At 51.2% G+C, this 17,792-nt stretch overlaps 1 protein-coding gene across 4 annotated transcripts in view; it reads left to right on the plus strand.

Annotated features, from left to right (window-relative positions):
- The window catches only part of CAMTA1 (calmodulin binding transcription activator 1), a 181,723-nt gene that overhangs the window by 146,221 nt on the left and 17,710 nt on the right, over positions 1–17,792 (plus strand). For 3 of the 4 annotated variants that reach the window (XM_065649842.1, XM_065649843.1, XM_065649844.1), the window contains 7 exons: positions 365–2,220; positions 4,136–4,262; positions 5,048–5,182; positions 15,568–15,707; positions 15,947–16,143; positions 16,484–16,562; positions 17,398–17,713. In XM_065649842.1, coding sequence (XP_065505914.1) covers positions 365–2,220; positions 4,136–4,262; positions 5,048–5,182; positions 15,568–15,707; positions 15,947–16,143; positions 16,484–16,562; positions 17,398–17,713 — 2,850 coding nt within the window. Of the gene's footprint in view, positions 1–364; positions 2,221–4,135; positions 4,263–5,047; positions 5,183–10,381; positions 10,438–15,567; positions 15,708–15,946; positions 16,144–16,483; positions 16,563–17,397; positions 17,714–17,792 lie in introns of those variants that run through there. The other variant, XM_065649846.1, reaches the window with a different exon arrangement.

Genomic DNA, 17,792 nt, shown 5'->3' on the forward strand with positions numbered 1-17,792 from the left:
TCGGGCGCGTTTCAACAGCTCCAGAACTGGTCACAGGTGCCGATTCCTCTCCTGTGGTGTCTGATCCAGCAGGGCCGAGGGGGACAGGGGCTACGTGGGGTGAGGGGAAGGGAACAAACGCACTTGTTCAGAAGTTGCTGTCATTGCACACAAAGGATCTATGCGTTAGGTGGAAAGGGAGCTGTAAACCTGACACTAGCAAGAAATTAATTTTATTTCCAAGGTCTCTTGCTCTCTCGTGTACCAGCTCTCCCTCACACACACAGCGTAAGCACAGCTGTCCTTTGCTACAGCCCTAAGACACACAACTAGCGTCATCTTAATTTTGTATTTACTGAACGACAAATGTTGTTTTCTGGCACAGGGGCAGGAAGCAGTGTGCATCACAAGTGTAACAGTGCCAAACACCGCATCATATCACCAAAGGTCGAACCAAGGACAGGTGGGTACAGCGCTCACTCAGAGGTACAAAATAACGATGTCTCTGAAGGCAAGAACGAGCACAGCCATGGCAAGGCCTCCAGCCGAGAGAAGAGGAACGGCAAAGTGGCGAAACCAGTGTTGCTCCACCAAAACAGCACCGAGGTTTCTTCCACCAACCAGGTGGAGGTCCCCGACACAACCCAGAATTCTCCCGTGTCCATCAGCAGCGGATTGAACAGCGACCCGGACATGGCAGACAGCCCGGCTGTCACCGGCGTGTCCAGTATGGCTGTAGCGTCCGTTATGGGAAGCTTGTCACAAAGTGCCACCGTATTTATGTCAGAAGTCACCAGTGAAGCCGTGTACACCATGTCACCCACCTCTGGCCCAAACCAACACCTTCTGTCCTCAGATGCAGCTGCACAAGGACTGGTACTTGCTGTGAGTTCAGATGGACACAAATTTGCTTTTCCAACAACTGGCAGTTCAGAGAGCTTGTCGATGCTGCCCAGCACTGTCTCTGAGGAGCTTGTGCTCTCCACAACTTTAGATGGAAATAGAAAAATTCCAGAAACCACCATGAATTTTGACCCAGACTGTTTTCTTAACAATCCCAAGCAAGGGCAGACTTATGGTGGAGGAGGTATGAAAAGCGACAGCATCAGTACCAACATGAGGCAGTCGCCCACAACGGAACGCAGCTTCAACTTCAATACGACCCTCACAAAAGAAATTAAAACTGAGGACACATCTTTTGAACAACAGATGTCCAAAGAAGCATTTTCCTCCACTTCTGCATCAAACACTCTCACCCTCACCACTGGTTCAGGTTTGCTTCCCTCCGGAGGAGGTCTGAGCCCAAGTACCACCCTGGAGCAGATGGACTTCAGTGCCATTGACTCCAACAAGGACTATTCTTCCAGCTTCAGTCAGACTGTCCAGAGCCCTCACGTTCATCAGACCCCTTCACCCAGCTTCTTTCTGCAGGATGCCAGCAAACCTCTTCCCCTTGAGCAGAACACTCACAACAACTTGAATGACACAAGTGGCTCATTTGTGAACACATTAGGAATCCCCAGTGTGAAAACGGAGTCCCCATCCCAAACCACTTCCAACTGTAACGGCACAGTGGAAACCAGAATAGAGTCCAGCTCTTCTCTCCAGCTCATGCAGTTCCAAACAAATTTCCAGGCTATGACTGCAGAAGCTGAAGTTCCCATGGAGACTTCCCAGCAGGCAGAAGGGAATGAAAATCTACTTAAATCAGGGGATCTTCAAGCCTGCAGCTCAGAACACTACTTGCAGCCCGAGGCCAATGGGGGTATCAGGAACGGGAACAACCTCCCTATTCTCCAAGGAAACATGGTACAAGGACTCTATCCTGTGGCCCATCCCAGCTTAAATAACTCCTCCAACATGGAGCTTAACTTGGACCACTTTGACATCTCCTTCAGCAACCAGTTTTCCGATCTAATTAATGATTTCATATCGGTAGAAGGTGGGAGCAATGCTCTCTATGGACACCAGCTGGTGTCGGGCGACAGTGCCGGACTGTCTCAGCCTGAAGACAGTAACAGAGCAACCTACAGCCAGGCTGAAATGTGCATTCCCTGCTGCAGCCCTCAGCAAGCCAACATGCAGCTCAGCAGCACGGAGAGCGGCGCCAGCACCATGGCTTACATGCACGTGGCTGAGGTGGTCTCTGCAGCTGCAGCACAAGGCACTTTGGGGTTGCTGCAGCAGAGTGGGCGCTTGTTCGTGGTGACAGATTATTCACCAGAATGGTCTTACCCTGAGGTAAGTCCAGGGCTTTTACTCATTAATGTTTACTGCTCTATCTGTCATTGCTTTGTTAATAAGGGCTCCCAAGAACTGTTTCATTGAAGTTTTGACGAGGCTTTCAAAATATTTCTCTTGGAAGTCAGAGGTCCAAGGCCATTTGCATGTCTGACTGTACTTCAGTTAATTACGCTTCTCTGGAGGGTGACACGAGCTGAAGTGTCAGCACGGTGGTGGTCGCTGCTGCTGTCTGGCGATGTGACACGAGCAGTGGTGCAACGTGGCCTGTGGCAGCTGAGCCCAGTCAGGCTGCGGTGGCAGCAGCACCGTGTGTCAGGGCGCTTGGCTGTGCTGTCCTACAGACAGTGCTGCTGTCACTGCTGTTGTCTGCACAGTCAGTCCGACTCTTTATTGCTTGTGTAGAAGGTCCCAAAAATCAACAGAAAAACCCTAACAGTGAACCTGCAGCCTTTCTGGTGCAAATCTTTCTTTTTTGCTGCTACCATGGAAACCTTTTTTTGTTATCCATTGCTACACTAATGAATTGTTCGACTCCCGCTGGCAGTGCTTGTTGTATTTCTGTTTTGTACAGACCACAAGGCCTAATCGATCTGCATAAACTCACCAGAACGTTTTTCAAAACCAGCATAAGTCCAGGATTGCTTCCTGGTTGCATGGATCCATCCTGGAGGGTCAGGGTTTGATGTGCAAGCAGCTCAGAGCGATGCCCCAGCGATTTGGCTTCTGTGTTTGCTGCTGCGGAGCGCTCAGAGGCCGCAGGCAGCCCCGGGAAGGAGCGACTGGCTCCGCTCCGCCCGGTCCTGCCGCAGAGGCTCGGGGCACCTGGGACCCGGCTCCGGCTTCCCGGGGCGCTGCCGCTGTCCCCGCAGAGCTCGGTGCGCGTCCCCGCCCTGCAGCCGCGTCCCGGCCGCGCTCCCGCCGGCGGCCGCCCAAGGGCGGCAGGGCCGCGGGGACGGGATGGGGACCGGGATGGGAACGGGCCCCCTCGCTGCTGGCTGCGTGTCCAGCGGCCGCAGCGCCCGGCGGGAGGAGCGGGGGTGGCCCCGGGTGTCCCGGCCCTGCTGGGCCTCTGTGGTCCCGGAGCAGGAGCGGGGATGGAGCCGGTGCGGGACTGTCCTGGCGTCGCGCTCGTCTGCCAGAGCCCTGGCAGGGGAAGGGTTGGGACAGGCTGGGCCCGGGTGCCCGGGCTGTGCTCGGATGGCTTCTCTGCAAACACAGCCCCGTTCTGGGTCACCCGCTGTCGTCTTGCGTCCTTATTTAACCAGGTTCCCAGTACCTGAACAACGCAAGTTGCATGACTGCTGTTTTTAGCTGAGATTTTCCTACATCACTGTCTGTCAGATTCATGGTCCAACTCCTCTCGTGCTTCCAATTGTCACTTTGAAGATGATGTGTCGCTTTTTGTGTCCTCTACATGGTCAACCATCCATGTCAGCAGGGTCAAGGCAGTGATGGCAAGTGCGCAGCACGCTTGCTGTGATTGACCTGTGGCACTTTTCTGTGGCAAGGAGAAAAGGCTGAGCTTGAGCAGGCAGCAGCGGGCAGGTGATGGTGGGCAGGGATGGAGCATCCTGGGTCCCCCGGAGCTGCCAGCTGGGAGGGACGTCTGGCTCGCAGCATTAAGATTTGCCATGGGCAGTCGCAGAGCTGGCACAGGACGGAGGCCTATGGGCAGGAGCGGGGAGCAGAGCGTGTGAAGGGAACAAAGATCCTCTGCTATGGATGCTGTTTGCATTTCTCCTGCGGTGGTGGAGACTGGGCTATTGGTGTTGAAGGTGCCAAGGACCTGCATTCACTTGGCACTTGTTCGCCGTCGAGATGCTGTTTGCCCTTCGGCCCTTCCAGTGCACGGTCCTCTCTGGGGATGGCTTCTTCTGTAACCTACTTTTTTTGTTCACTGTTTTCCTAACAGGGAGGAGTAAAAGTCCTAATTACTGGTCCATGGCAGGAAGCCAGCAATAATTACAGCTGTCTGTTTGATCAGATCTCAGTGCCTGCATCTTTAATTCAGCCAGGAGTACTGCGCTGCTACTGCCCAGGTAAGGAACACCCCTCTCCTAACATGGGGCTTTCAGAGCAAGTTCTTAGCCTGATAGTCTCATGTATTTGTCTTGACTAGACTCACGGACCCGTTGTGAACGATAATGCGTAAACACTGAGAAGCTTTTACTTTTTATTTGACCTATTTAGTGTGAGAACAGCAACTAAGGATCTTGATACGTCACAATAGATCACAACAAATATTACTTAGGAACTCTGAATTAGCTTTAAAATAATTACTTGAAATAATTTAAAATAATTCTAAGCATTTCCTTAGTTTTGAAATAGCAGACTAAAGAGCAACTGTTATTCAGGGTGCACTCACTGCTCTTCTGACTCTTAATTTGCCTATGTTCTGCACTTTGTGCTTGGTACATACAGGATGAGAACACCTCTAGCCTCCCTACAGAGATTTTCAGGAGTGCTGGTCCTCAGAATATGACATCAAGTGTACACAGAATAACTTAGCATCATTGTCAGGGCCCAGCTTCCCACTGGAGATGCAGCGAGGCTGGTCAAGCTTTAGGAACATGTGTGATTCCGCCTTCTGCTAAAGCAGCCCATTAGATTACTCTGAAGCTTAGAACCTTAATGTTTAAAAACACAGACTGGTATTTTGGACTCTGCAGTTATCTAGTCACAAAAACATTGTCAAATGCCCCCTCTCCTTTCATTGCATCTGCTCCCAGCTGCCGCTTGGCCCACGGTGAGATCCGCAGGGTAGTACCTGGCCATGCGTTTCTGCAGGGAGGTCTCTGTCTCACCACGTGCACTTTCCTTCTAGCTCATGACACTGGGCTCGTGACTTTGCAAGTTGCCTTCAACAGTCAGATCATCTCCAATTCCGTGGTGTTTGAATATAAAGCCAGAGCTCTGCCAACCCTGCCTTCCTCCCAGCATGACTGGCTGTCCTTGGATGGTAAGAAGCGTGCAATAGTCTTCAACAAAGCTCACTGCATGGTAGGACTGTGAATGAAAGAAGCAGCTCCTGGCATGGGGGAGGGATGTAGTTGTTATTATTTTATGTCTTTGATGGACATGGCAGATACTTAGAACTGTTTAACTGGGGAAATACTGAACAGTTTCAATCTCAATTCAGGCCTGCCACCTGTCAGTGCAGGCAGGTGGTGTTCAAAAGCTTTTTGGAGGGCTCCCACATTCTGTCTGTGGGAAGTGTTGACAGAAGCAGCGTTTATCATTCAAGCATTCAGTAGAAGCTTTCTCCGTGCCGTGAGCAGCTGTGAGCCGGGGGCTGGCAGGAGTCACACCTGAGCACCGCGACGCTGTGATGGGAGCACCCGCAGCTCATCGCGAGCACAGGGGCGGGCAAGGAGGAGCCACTTCCAGCTGGGTTCTGGCAGAGCAGCATGTGTACACCTGCAGAGTTGGAGCTGATGGGTTGGGAGACAATTGGCAGGGCAATAACAAGAACGTAGAGTTTCCTTCCAAGTAGCATCGGTCATGATTTCAGTGGCACAGTACCCGTATCTTCAGCTATTCAGGGTTATCCATTAATAGCAGCAGCAGACAGACACATCCTTCCCTGGTTCTCCCCCTGCCTGTAACATCACAGAACACAAATGTTCGGTTTGTCTCTGCTTTCTGACCTGTAGCTGCTGTGCTTTCAGGACACACACAAGAGGGACATTTGAAGGAAGTCAGGGTGGCACTGTCTGTGACGTTTGTGGACATGAGCAGAACAGAGACAGGTCGCTATGGTTATTGCAGGAGTAAAGAGGTTTGTGTCTTGGCTGCAGAGGCATAACTTGCAAACAGAAACATCTCTTAAAGAGGAAGCGCACATCGTCTCATGTTTAGCATCAATGCTGAGTTTGCTTGACTTCTGAGCATCAGAAGACTCTGCAGGTGCTTTTCATCTGCTACCGAGGCTGCAGGTGAAGAACAGCCGATAGCAATGTGGTGCAGGCTGATACTCAGCTGTTAGCAATCTCCAGTGTGGCATGCACAGGGGGCAGGTTTTAAACCCCTTCTTTAGCAGTTCTCTGAGTGCTGGTGATTTGGAAGAGCTGCAGAAGGTGGCTGTGAGCACTGTCTCCAGTGTTCCTGCAGCTCGTCTGGAGCTCCTGGTTAGTGGGCAAGCTCTCAATTAGAGGTTGTTATGATGTGGTGGTGGTGGTGGTGGAAGGGAGGGAGAGAGGGAGGGAGACTGCAGCAGCGAACAAACTAGGGCATTGCTAACAGGGAGGAGAAAAAAAAAGTAAAAGGACCACTGCATTGCAGAGGCCCTTCAGGGAAAAAGACTGAATAATTATCCTAACCGTGACTTATCAGAAGCCTCTGCCTTGATGCACAGTGCTCCAAAGGGAGTAAATTACACTCTTATTTAAAGGACCAGCAGCTTCTTCCCGTTTATCCGTAGAGAACAAATGTTAGCTTAGCTAGCTAAGGTATAAGTTAATGTGAGTTGATTCTATCAATAGAATAAATACACAAATCCCTGTCTTCTCTGTTTACTTTAATTGCCCTGCTTCAAATCCTTGCCCTACTGCCTGTTATGTAGTCTGGAGGCAAGGTTTTCAAGGAGTATTTGTAGTCCCAAAATATTGACTAGAATTTTAAAATTCTTTTTCATTAACTCAGTGGAACACTTTGAGTTCCTTTGCACTACGCTGTTACAGTTCACGGTTCCAGGTAGTACGACCGCTGCAAGAGAGGCAGGGTTAACAATCAACCATACCCCAGGAACAGCATGGTAAAAGGATTGGCAATTTACATCTTACATAAGTTTAGGTAAACATCTGTCTTCCACAAATCTCTTTAAAGACAGACATCCTATATGTGAACTGTATATTTTCAGTTACATTAAGACAAAAAATAATCTGCCTTCTTTGTTCAGCTCTGCAGATCGCTGAAGACCTTGAGCCTCTGTTTCTTTCCTAAGGAGGCAAGTCTTCAGCTGCCTGACCTTGCCCAGCTCACAGTGTAGTAGCTTCGGTTTCTCTACAAGATCCTCTTCAGAATTTACTGCCCAGGGACAGGACTTGTGGAGCTGTTGTGTGCTGTTGCAGAACAGGCTGTGCTGTACAGGCTGCTGTGCTCGCAGAGAGCAGCACTGCCATAGGCCCGTCAGCTTCCTTCTGGGAAGCACTTACAGCAACTTCTGGTTCCAGGCTTTTTAAAGGCTGGTAATCCTTATGAGTTTTCAGGGAACATTTAGCCAGTGCCTGTAGGGCTCAGGGTCTGGGAGAGGTACAGTGAACAGGAGGGGATTTTGAGTGAAACAGTGGGAATTGTGGTTCCCAGAGGAAAGCATTTCATAGAATTGTTTTGATTGGAAAACACCTTTAATTAAATAATTTGCTGGTTTATAGTAATTGCTACTCTTGGAAGTAGTGAGCTCAGGGCAAGGACAAAATCCCACCTTTTTGAGCACAGAGCAGGTGTTGGTAGTGCAAAGAACTGGCAAGTGTTGTGAGACCGTGTCCCTCCTGCTGTTCTGGGACGGTACGAGCCAAGGGAAGGAACGTGCAGAGGAGTTCAAAGGGGCAGCATGTTGGGTGGCCATCCTCTGAAGGTCTTCCCCTGTTTTCAGTGTCTATGCCAGGCTATAAAGGACAGTGCACACTTTTCCAAACTGCACACAGCCATGCTTGTTTTATTCTGGGTTTTTTGTGGTTTTGTTTTTTGGTTGGTTTTTTTTTTTTTAACTCCACAGAGGAGTTAGATCTCTTAAAATGGGCAGTAGACAGCAGCTGCTGATGCTCTTGCTTTTTTTTCCTAGTTAATTAGAATAGTGGTGTTCTTTCTTTTCAAAGAAAGCCTTTCTTCTCATTTATGCACTCCCCTGTGATCCTGATCTTCTCTGATAAACTTGGCAGCCTCTTCTTTTTTCTCTATAAAGCTGTCAGTTTTCAGAAGCCATTGTGTGCTTCTGTAGCCATTTGACCTCACCTTTCATTCACTGTCTGTAGAGAGGTTGTCTTCAGGAAAACAAAAAGCAAACGAGAGAGAGAGAGACCCCTTCTGAACTGAAGGACAGAAATCTTCTAGTGACAGATGTGTAACGAATTAGAAAGGATTTTTAGTACAGATTTCCTGTGGAAAGCACGTACATTTGTCCTCCACTGAAGCCTTTGCTTCTTTCAAAAATGTAGAGATGACCTTTCCTTGGCACGCGACATGACCAGAAGGTCCAGGTCTAGGTCCTTACTGAGCTGAGAATGACACTGTGAACCTCCGATGTTTCTGGTCATCCTCTGCTCTTCTTCACTGACTCCTGGTCTGTGTGGAGGCTTTGGCTGGTTTGTTTATATTCCTGCTGAGATTTGTTTGGTTTTTCTCCCTTTCACACCATCCTTAAGGACAGGCTGCTCTGCTATACTTGTTTCGGGAAGCCTGTCTTCCGTTGCTTTGGCTGCGTTTCTCAGCATATCCTGTTCTGTCTTGGCTAAAGTGTGATAGTATAGAGGTGAGGAATATTTCATTTTCTGCTTTGGATGTTGTCTTTTGAGCCAGTCTCAGGCTTCATGGTCAGACATCCGATTCCTCTGGGAAGCCCATGTTTGTTCTCAGGCTGATGGTTGAACATGCTCCACTGCTCAGATGAGCCTGTACTGGAGCCTGCAGAGACATTATCTGGAATTTTATGTCAGGTTTTAATGCTCTGCAAGTTATTAGAGCAATTAGTAAAAATATAATTACTTCGCGTGTAGTGAGATGAGGAGAACTGCACGTAAGAGCCCAGTTGCTTGAAGGTGACGCAGGTATTTCACGTCCCGGCCCTGAATCACTTGCTTACCGGAGCACGCCGTGTGGACGCGCGTGTTCTGGAGGCGCTCGTAGCCGTGCTCGGGGCAGGGAGCGGAGTGGGAGGAGGCCTGGAAGCCAGTGGGCACTGGGCAAGCACACGCTTGCCCGCTCCCAGCGCCCAGGGCTGGTGCTGGTGCCCGGGAGATGCCGCCACGGCACACGCTGTAGACACTGCGGCATCTACAGTTGCCTGAAAGGAGGGAGGCTGTAGCATGGAGAGTGTTGGTCTCTTCTCCCAAGTAACAAGCAACAGGACGAGAGGAAACGGCGTCAAGTTGCGCCAGGGGAGGTTGAGGTTGGATCTGGGGAACAATTTCTTCCCCAAAGGGCTGTGGGGCATTGGAACAGGCTGCCCAGGGCAGTGCTGGAGTCACCGTCCCTGGAGGGGTTGGACAGACGGAGACGAGGTTCTCTGGGACAGGGGGCAGTGCCAGGGCTGGGGAACGGTTGGACTCGGTGAGCTTGAGGGGCTCTTCCAACCGGAGCGATTCCGTGATTCTGTGATTCTACGTCAGGGCGCGGGGCGGGGCCGCGGGCCGGGCCGGCACAGACAATGGGAGGCGGCCGCCGCCTCCCGCCGCCGAGCGGGGGCCCGCGCACGGCGCTGGCGGCCGCGATGGTGGCGGCGGGAGGCCCCGGCGTGGGCTAGGGGCGGCGGGACCAGCGCCCGGCGGGTCTCGGGGCTGCTCCCCGCTCCAGCTGCCCCGAGCCCGGCGGGGCGCCGCTGCCCGGGCGGCTGCCGGCGCCTCCGGTACCCGCGGGTGCGCGGCGATGGGCCCGGGGGCGCGCTCGGGGTGACCGGGGCCGCCGCCCCGCCGGCTCCCGGTGCCTCGGCCGGCCCGCGCCGCCCGTGCTTTTGCCGGCCGGCCGCTCCCGGCCGCGGTTCTTGCGGCGGGCTCGGCTCCGGGGCAGGGCGGGCGGCCGGCGCGGCCCCGCCGGTGGGTGAGCCCGCGGCGCTCGGGGGCGGCGCTCGCCCGCTGTGGGCCGGGCGCGGGAGGAGCGGCCCGTCCGCGCACAGACCCGCAGTCCCGCGGATGTGGGCCGTGCCGCCCCGCGGCCCCGGGGCCCGCCGCTGAGCGGGGCCCGCCGCTGCCCCGCGGCGCCGGCGTCGGGCGGCCCGCGCCCCGCCATGCCCCTGCCCGCTGAGCATCGCTCGGCGTCGGCTCCCGCTGCGGACGGCGGGACTCGCCCGGTCCCGGGACGCGCTCGCCCGCGCTGCGGGGGTGCGGAGGGGGCAGAGCCGAGGCTCCCGCCAGCGCTGCGGTGAGACGGACGAGCCGCGGCCGCTGCGAGGATGCGAAAGGCGACAGCCCGGTCTGCGGGAGCCTGCTCCGTCCGCCCCTGCTGCAGGGTCCGCACCAGACGCTGGCTGGAGCCGCCGCCGATGCCTTGGTAGCCTCCCAGGTCAGTCCTGCGGCCGGACGGCGTCGGTTACTTAGCTGAAAGCAGGTAGAGGTGCTACAGGGGCGTCCCGGATCCCATCCTTTGCCGGTGGATGTGCAGATGTGACAAAGTACTGCTCCCATTAAGTGTTACAGGATGATGGCTCGTGCAGTATTGTTTGGGTTTAAATCTGCATGCTTCTGTGTTGACTGTCACTGCTGTGCTCACAGTGTAAAGTGCGCCTTTTTAGGCAAACTGTTCCTCCCCCTTCTCTCTGTGCCTCCAGCTGTGGGACGCAGTCGCGTTTCCATCTACTCGCCCTCCCTTGTTCCCGGCCCTGCTGGGCTGATGTTCCGATGCAGGCTCAGAGCTGTGACAGCACCGTTATTGTGGCCTCACGTGTGCAGGACAGATTACATCCTAACGCCTCCAGCTCACAGTCTCGTTTTCTGAGTTGGTACAGTGCAGGACGAGGTCAGTAGCCCAAATAGCCCAAACCTTCCCTGGGGAGCTTAGGAATGCTTGAAGCACACAGCTGCTCAGTTCCAGGTCACTGCAAAACTTGTTTTGCAGGGTGTTTCATCAAAAAGAGTAGGACTAGGAAGGGACTTCAGGAGACCATGTGGGCCACTCCCACTTTAGAGATGGGGTGAATGTGAGTGATGTCTGACTTTTTGAAAAGCTTCCAGTGAAGGAGATCTGGGTCTCTTTTGCTGACCTATTCTATCGCTTCATAGGGTATTCTAGTCTCTTCACAGGTGGCTTGCAGCAGTTTCTATCCATCTAATTTTGGAGTAAACAGAGGCCATTTTATATTATTCTGCTCATAGTCCAGTGACTTCTGAGTGAATATTTTGTTCCTGAGTTTGCCATTTTTATGAGAGGAAACTTGGGTCAGAATTTTTACTGTACTTAGGGCACCGTAGCACAGGTGCTGCATAGTGCCCTGTGAGGTGCTTTTTTCCTGTTTGTAGCCCCTTTGGTGTGTAACCCGTGGAGTCTCCGTGGGCAGTGGGTCGCACTGCGCAGGTGAGCAGTGGGGCAGGCGTGTCCTCCTGGGCTGTTGCTCTTTGCACACATCCAAAAGCACAACATCTTTAATCGTGTTGACGCCCTTGGAAAGCACAGCAAATTTCTGACTTGATGTGCAGAGATTCATCTTAGGCAGCCAGCGGTTTTTATACAAATTACTAAATAGCGCAAGAAGTGACATCTTTAGCAGTCTGACCTACCTCTAAAATGTATCAAGTCCACATGGCTTGTCTAAAACCTTTCCTGGGTTGCTGAAGTAGCTATTCCTGGACAGCATGAAAATCTCGTCATCCCTAAGCTCTGGGGAAGAGAAGCCTGAAAAACAGGCAGCAAGTGCTTTATTGCTGTTGGTGTAGAGATTGCCATCTTGGGAAGAAGTCAGCCTGAGCCACCCCCCTTCTCCTCTCGTAATGGCAGGATAAAGAAAAGTAGGGGGAAGTACTGTCTTTTGAAGGAGCACTGGCTGCTGGGCACAACAGAGAGGAGCAGAGAGTCCAGGTGGCCTGCGAGTAATAGCTGGAAGTCCTACAGCACTGGAAGAACTGTGGGAAAAGTGTTGCTGGTAAGAAGTTTTGCCCTGGTAGACGGATTAATGTCTTAAAATCAATGACGGCGCCTGTACGTGCAGGGCTGGATTACTTCATTATTCCTGCCCATGCCCAGTAGTGTTTATTTCTTCTGTGAAACCACGGACTTTCTTCAGCTGTTGCTTAGGCTTGGAGTGTAAATACAGTGTTTTTCTCATCTTGTGCCTCAGTAGTTGTAGAATTTCTCACTAATCATAAAGCCTGGAAGTGACCAGCCTCACAAGCGTAGATGTGAATTTATCTTTGAATATTATGTAAAAATTGTAAGTGCTTTCATTTGTTGGTAGAGAGCATGACCTGCAATAGCCTACTGCTAAACAGAGCTTTTTGTAAGATGCATTGAGGATGCTACTGCAGTTTCATTTCAGAAATATGTGTTCCTGCAGTTATGTTACCTCAGAAATACGAACTAAACCAGATCAAATTGATGCTGCAATGTGGAAGGTGTTCAGGATTTTTGCTGTATGGAAGAATTAAGCAAGATGTTACAGGCAAGTGACAGATGATTTGTAAAACAGGAACAGCACAGTGGCACTCAGAAGTGACGTGTCCTCAGACTGCTTCCATCCCCACCCACGGCTTGCGTCGAATGACAGAATATGGTGTGTCTGTCTTGCTCAGCAAAACAGAAAAATGTGCTGCATGGGGTTTTTACAGTGCTCAACTATCACACTTGTTAAATTCAGTTTGCGTGTATTCTTATAGTGAACGTTCAACTCAGAAACTGCCGTTAAAGAAAATGGATGTGCCCTCGCAGCGGCTTCTTACCCCCCGAGTGTCTAAGCTCAGTGCCTGGGAACACGTGCCCATGCAGATCTCACACAGCGCCAGGAGTTCATTGCTTAGAAGTCTGTGGGGAAAAATAAGTGTATCCCGGGCAGCTGCTGCCCCAGTGGGATCTGCAGGAGATCACACTCATCCTTTAGTCCTTCCAGTCAAATGCTGTCTGCTATTTAGGTTGTGCACATGGCAAAAAAAACAGACCTCCTGGTCAGAGAGTAGAAAAGAGCAAATGGTGTAGATGCTGCTCACTGCTGAGAGCTGGTTGATTCTTCATCGGTGCAAAGTGATATTTCCTCTGTAATAGTTCTGGTTGCACTGCCAGGTCACGCGTGGTACAGAGTTTCTTGCTGGTTGAAGCTCGCTTGGCCAAAGGACAAAAGAGGAGATGCTTTTGGATCTTTACTTGTCCAGTAAAGCGGTGTGCAGAGATGAGAAAAGCAGCTCTCTCTTAATTTCTTACACTTGGCTTGTCAAGCCCAGGAGGTCTGTGGTTTGAGCTGGTACCCGCCCATCGGGAACGCTGCTTGTGCACCTTTCAGAAAGTGAAATCACGCGGTGTCTGGAGGAGGGTAGAAGGTGGGGGCTGTGCAGAGGAGGGGGCTGTCGCGACGGGCAGGTGAAGTGTTGCGCTTGTACCCGTGCTCTGCAGCGCAGGCTTTTCCCCCACACTGGTCCCTGGGCTTCTATGCCATTCAGGGTGGGGTCTCCACCCTCGTTAGTCTGAGTGTCTTGTCTCCTGCTGGCAGGAGGTCGCGGCTCAGCGAGGGAGCGCTCCAGTCTTTTGTAATTCTGCAGGAGCTGTCCCACTCGTGTCATCACACGCCTTTCTGGTGGCAACCTCGTGGCGTTTGGGCTTTGCCGACAGTGCTTTTTTGGCAATTAGGGTTTTTGCAGGAGAATGTGTTTGAGAGTCAGCAGGACTGGGTCAAGTTTTGTCATGTTTTCTTTACCAGAAAAAACATGGTTTTCTTTTGCAGTGGAGCACAGTACTTTGTTTAAAGAATGTGTTGTGGCATCATCCAATACCTTTATTGTCGAGCTGGAGGATCTTTTTTATGACCTCAGTTATGTTTGGTACATAACACACACAAAAAAACCACCCCCTTGCTTCCCAAATGTGAGAGATTTTCTTTCTGTCCAGTTCCTCAAAGTTCAACACAGCTGTAGCAGACGTCTTTCTAGACAGTCTGCTAACATGGATACAGATACGTCAGTTTTAAAGATAAACAGGGTGTATTGCATACGACTCATGTGGTATGTAAAGCTGACTTTGTTTTAGGTCTTCTTGAACCCAGGGCTATATAAAGGGAAGAAGATGTTTTCATGCCAGTTTCTGTGGCATATATTGTACTTCACATTATGCTGTTGAAAGGAAGGGGGAGACAGCAGCGCGGACTGCACTGCAGCACACTGCAGCACTCGGGAACAAAGACCGGCTGGGAAAACACGTCTGTGTTGCTGCTGCGCGCTGACCGCTGCTCGGGGACGGGGCCCTGGCACCTGTCTTTGTTGTGAATATTTCCTCAGTCACTTTCCCAGGGCTTCACAATTAACAGGACAGCTGAATTAGTAATAAGGCACTAATAATAAGTATTTCATATCCTCTAGTGAGAGTTGTGCCTTGCAGCATGTAGTATACATGTACTTCTGCAGCTTTCCAGGGAGGACTCTGCATGTAACGAATTCACTCACAGAAGACTTCATCTCTTTAAACTTGATCAGAGCTGCTTCATTTTGATGCACATATTCCTGTTACTGTCAGTGGGCTTTGTTCTGGGATTATCGTAGAATCATAGGATGGTTTGGGTTGGAAGGAACCTTAAAGATCATCTAGTTCCACCCCCCTGCCATGGGCAGGGACATGTTCCATGAGACCAGTTTGCCCAAAGCACCGTCCAGCCCAGCTTTGGACACTCCAGGGCCGGGGCATCCCAGCTGCTCTGGGCAGCTGTGCCAGGGCCTCGCTGCCCCCACAGTCAGGAATCCTTGTGTCTGCTCTAAATCTATTCTCCCTGTTCCACCATGCAAGCATCAGTAACTGTGCAAGGAGGAGAAAATAACTGATATAGCCTTTAGACTTCTGCAAAGACCAGAGGGCTCCAGAATTGTGCTGCTCTTCAGAATGATGTTACTGGATTATCAGTGTCCATACTCTGTGATTTCTGGTAGTTCTGTTTCAAGCTGTTTTCCAAGAAAAGGAGCCTGTCAAGGAAGAAGCAAGTGCCTTTTTAAAGGCTCCTTTCTCTAAGCACAGAAGGAAGCAAGAGGAATCTTGTTCCTCCAGGCTCCATTGTTGCATGGTTTCAGCAGGCAAGCCAAGTTGAATTCAAGACTCTAAAATATGGGGATTGACTCAAAAATGGAAAGTATTTTGACAGATAAGATCCTACTGAAATGCTGTCTGCGTGGTTATATTTGCTTAGGGTTTACTTGTGTTTTCAAAGACATCGCATTACCCCAGTCCTTTATCATGTGGATACAGATAAAATCACAAGGGAAGGGATCTGTCTTCTGCCTGCATTTTCTGTGTTTCTGTCCATTTTCTTTAAGGAAGCTCTCTGGAATTGAAGTCAAGGGCCTGCTGCAGTAACTCAGAGCTGGGATGCTGCAGGGCCCGTGTCCCTGGGCATCGCCGAGCAGAGCTCCCGTGTGAATTCCAGGGTCGCTGTTTGTGGCTTCCTGCAATGGGCTGCCAAACCTGAGCTTGCTTTCTATGGAAATACCCTTATTCTGGCTTTCTCCAACCTAGACAACCAGTTCAGGATGTCCATATTGGAGCGACTGGAGCAGATGGAGAGGAGAATGGCTGAGATGACAGGCTCCCAGCAGCACAAACAGGGAGGAGGAGGCGGGAGCAATGGCAATGGGAACGGAGGAACGCAGGCACAGGTATGAACCCCACTGTGTCCGGACGTGGCAGCTTTACACTTTTTTAACAGAGTTTGGTTGTGGGGGGCTGGAAAAGGTTACAGTTTTTCCTAAGCAAGTCTGGTTTGTAGGTGTCTTTAACAGCAGTTGGCTTTCACTGGTATTTTCCACTGTCTGGGTACTTCTAGAAGTGGAAGGCTACCTGCTCAGGCAGTTGTAGCTCCCTCAGCCGTTAAACTGGAATGTGTGTGGTGTTTCAGTGCGTTTCTGGGACTGGGACACTGGGCAGCTGCTTTGAGAGCCGCGTGGTGGTGGTGTGCGAGAAGATGATGAGTCGTGCTTGCTGGGCGAAGTCCAAACACTTGATCCATTCAAAGACTTTCCGAGGGATGACACTGCTCCACCTCGCCGCCGCCCAGGGCTATGCTACACTGATCCAGACCCTCATCAAATGGCGGTAAGACCCAGCCCATGGGACTCTTGGGTGTTATGGCAGAAGCATATGTAAGCTCTGCTTGGTACAGATTTCTGGTTGTCCCTTACAAAGGACCAAGTCCCTGAACTTGTTCCCGTCCCCCGGTCTCATGGGACCTGTCTCTTGTGAAAGCGTGTCCAAGCACTGGGTGCATCACGCTCTTAAAGCCTCTGGTGGGGGCACTGACTGTAGTAAATATGCATGTAATGGGCATATGTGTGGCCTCATCTCCATGGTATGATGCGTTGGACAAAGCTGTGCATTTAGGCAATGATCCTAACAGGACTACAGAGCATCACTTGTTCTGTTGTTTCCTCTGCAGCACCAAACATGCAGACAGCATTGATCTGGAGCTGGAAGTTGACCCCTTGAATGTGGATCATTTCTCCTGCACTCCTCTGGTAAGAGCAGAGACTGAACTTCTGAGAGCATCTGAGGGCCCTCTGGAGTTCTTCCTCGTGTTATTTTCATAGTGTGTTTCACGCACTCTGAAGAGTAGATTTTTCTTGTGTGCAGTTGCCGTGTAAATGGTAAGACACGGCACTATGAGCTTCCCAGCATTTCGTTGAGAGAGACCACACAGAAAAAACCTTGTCATTGAGTAACGTGAGGAAAGGGGACAGACAGGTGCTTCTGGTTTGTCTTTTATCCAAAAGGGGAAAGGACTTCACACGCCTCCTTTCAGGTTGTTCTCTTTAACTGATTGACTGTAGAGGTTTTAAAGTCATTACGACGTCTTGGTCATTGCAATTGTGAAATCATGACTGAGAACTTAAGCAAAAAGCCAAAGCAGGTGGAACCGGAAGTGCCAGTTAAAAATCAACACACTGCTGTTGTAATTGTTCCCAGCCTTTGGTCCTGGCTGCATGTTTCTGATCGCAGAGATTCCTTTGTGTATGAGGCTGTTCTGTCTCTGCAGTGATGCCAGGAAAAAAAAAAAAAAAAGACAAACCCAAAAAACATTTATTACTAAACGAGTAACTCTCAAACTGTCAGTTTCATTTGGCAGATGGAGGTTTCTCTGTCATAGGAGGGAATAGCATGCACCTAATCCTCTGCAATGGCCTTTTATCGGGATAGGATGTATATGCAAGCCAGTTGCTGGGGTTCAAGCATGTTATGGTTTTGCTTATCAGAGTCGTTTTTCCATGAGCTGGGGACCAGACTTCACCACATTAGCAAGAAAGGAAGGAGAAGGCAGGTCACACAATGGGTCAATTGTCATTTCTTTTTCAGATGTGGGCATGTGCGCTTGGCCACGTGGACGCAGCCCTCGTGCTGTACAAGTGGGACCGCCGAGCCATCTCCATTCCCGACTCCCTTGGGAGGCTGCCGCTGGCCATTGCCCGGTCCCGGGGCCACGTGAAGTTGGCAGAGTGCTTGGAGCAGCTACAGCGCGATGAGCAAACTCAGCTTGGGCAGAACCCCCGGATCCAGTGCCCCTCAAGCACAGACTCCAGCACAGAGAGCTGGGTGTCCCAGTGGCACAGTGAGCTGGTTGCATCGCAGGAGCCTCAGAAAGGAGTCACTGTGATTTCCAGCACCAACACGGGTAAGACACCCCTGAGGGCGCGCGCCTTTTTGTCTGATGTTTGGCATGTGGAAACCTGGGGGCAGGGAGCTCACCTGGG

Source organism: Caloenas nicobarica, chromosome 22 (genome assembly GCF_036013445.1).
Source record: "Caloenas nicobarica isolate bCalNic1 chromosome 22, bCalNic1.hap1, whole genome shotgun sequence".
NCBI classification, from domain to species: domain Eukaryota; kingdom Metazoa; phylum Chordata; class Aves; order Columbiformes; family Columbidae; genus Caloenas; species Caloenas nicobarica.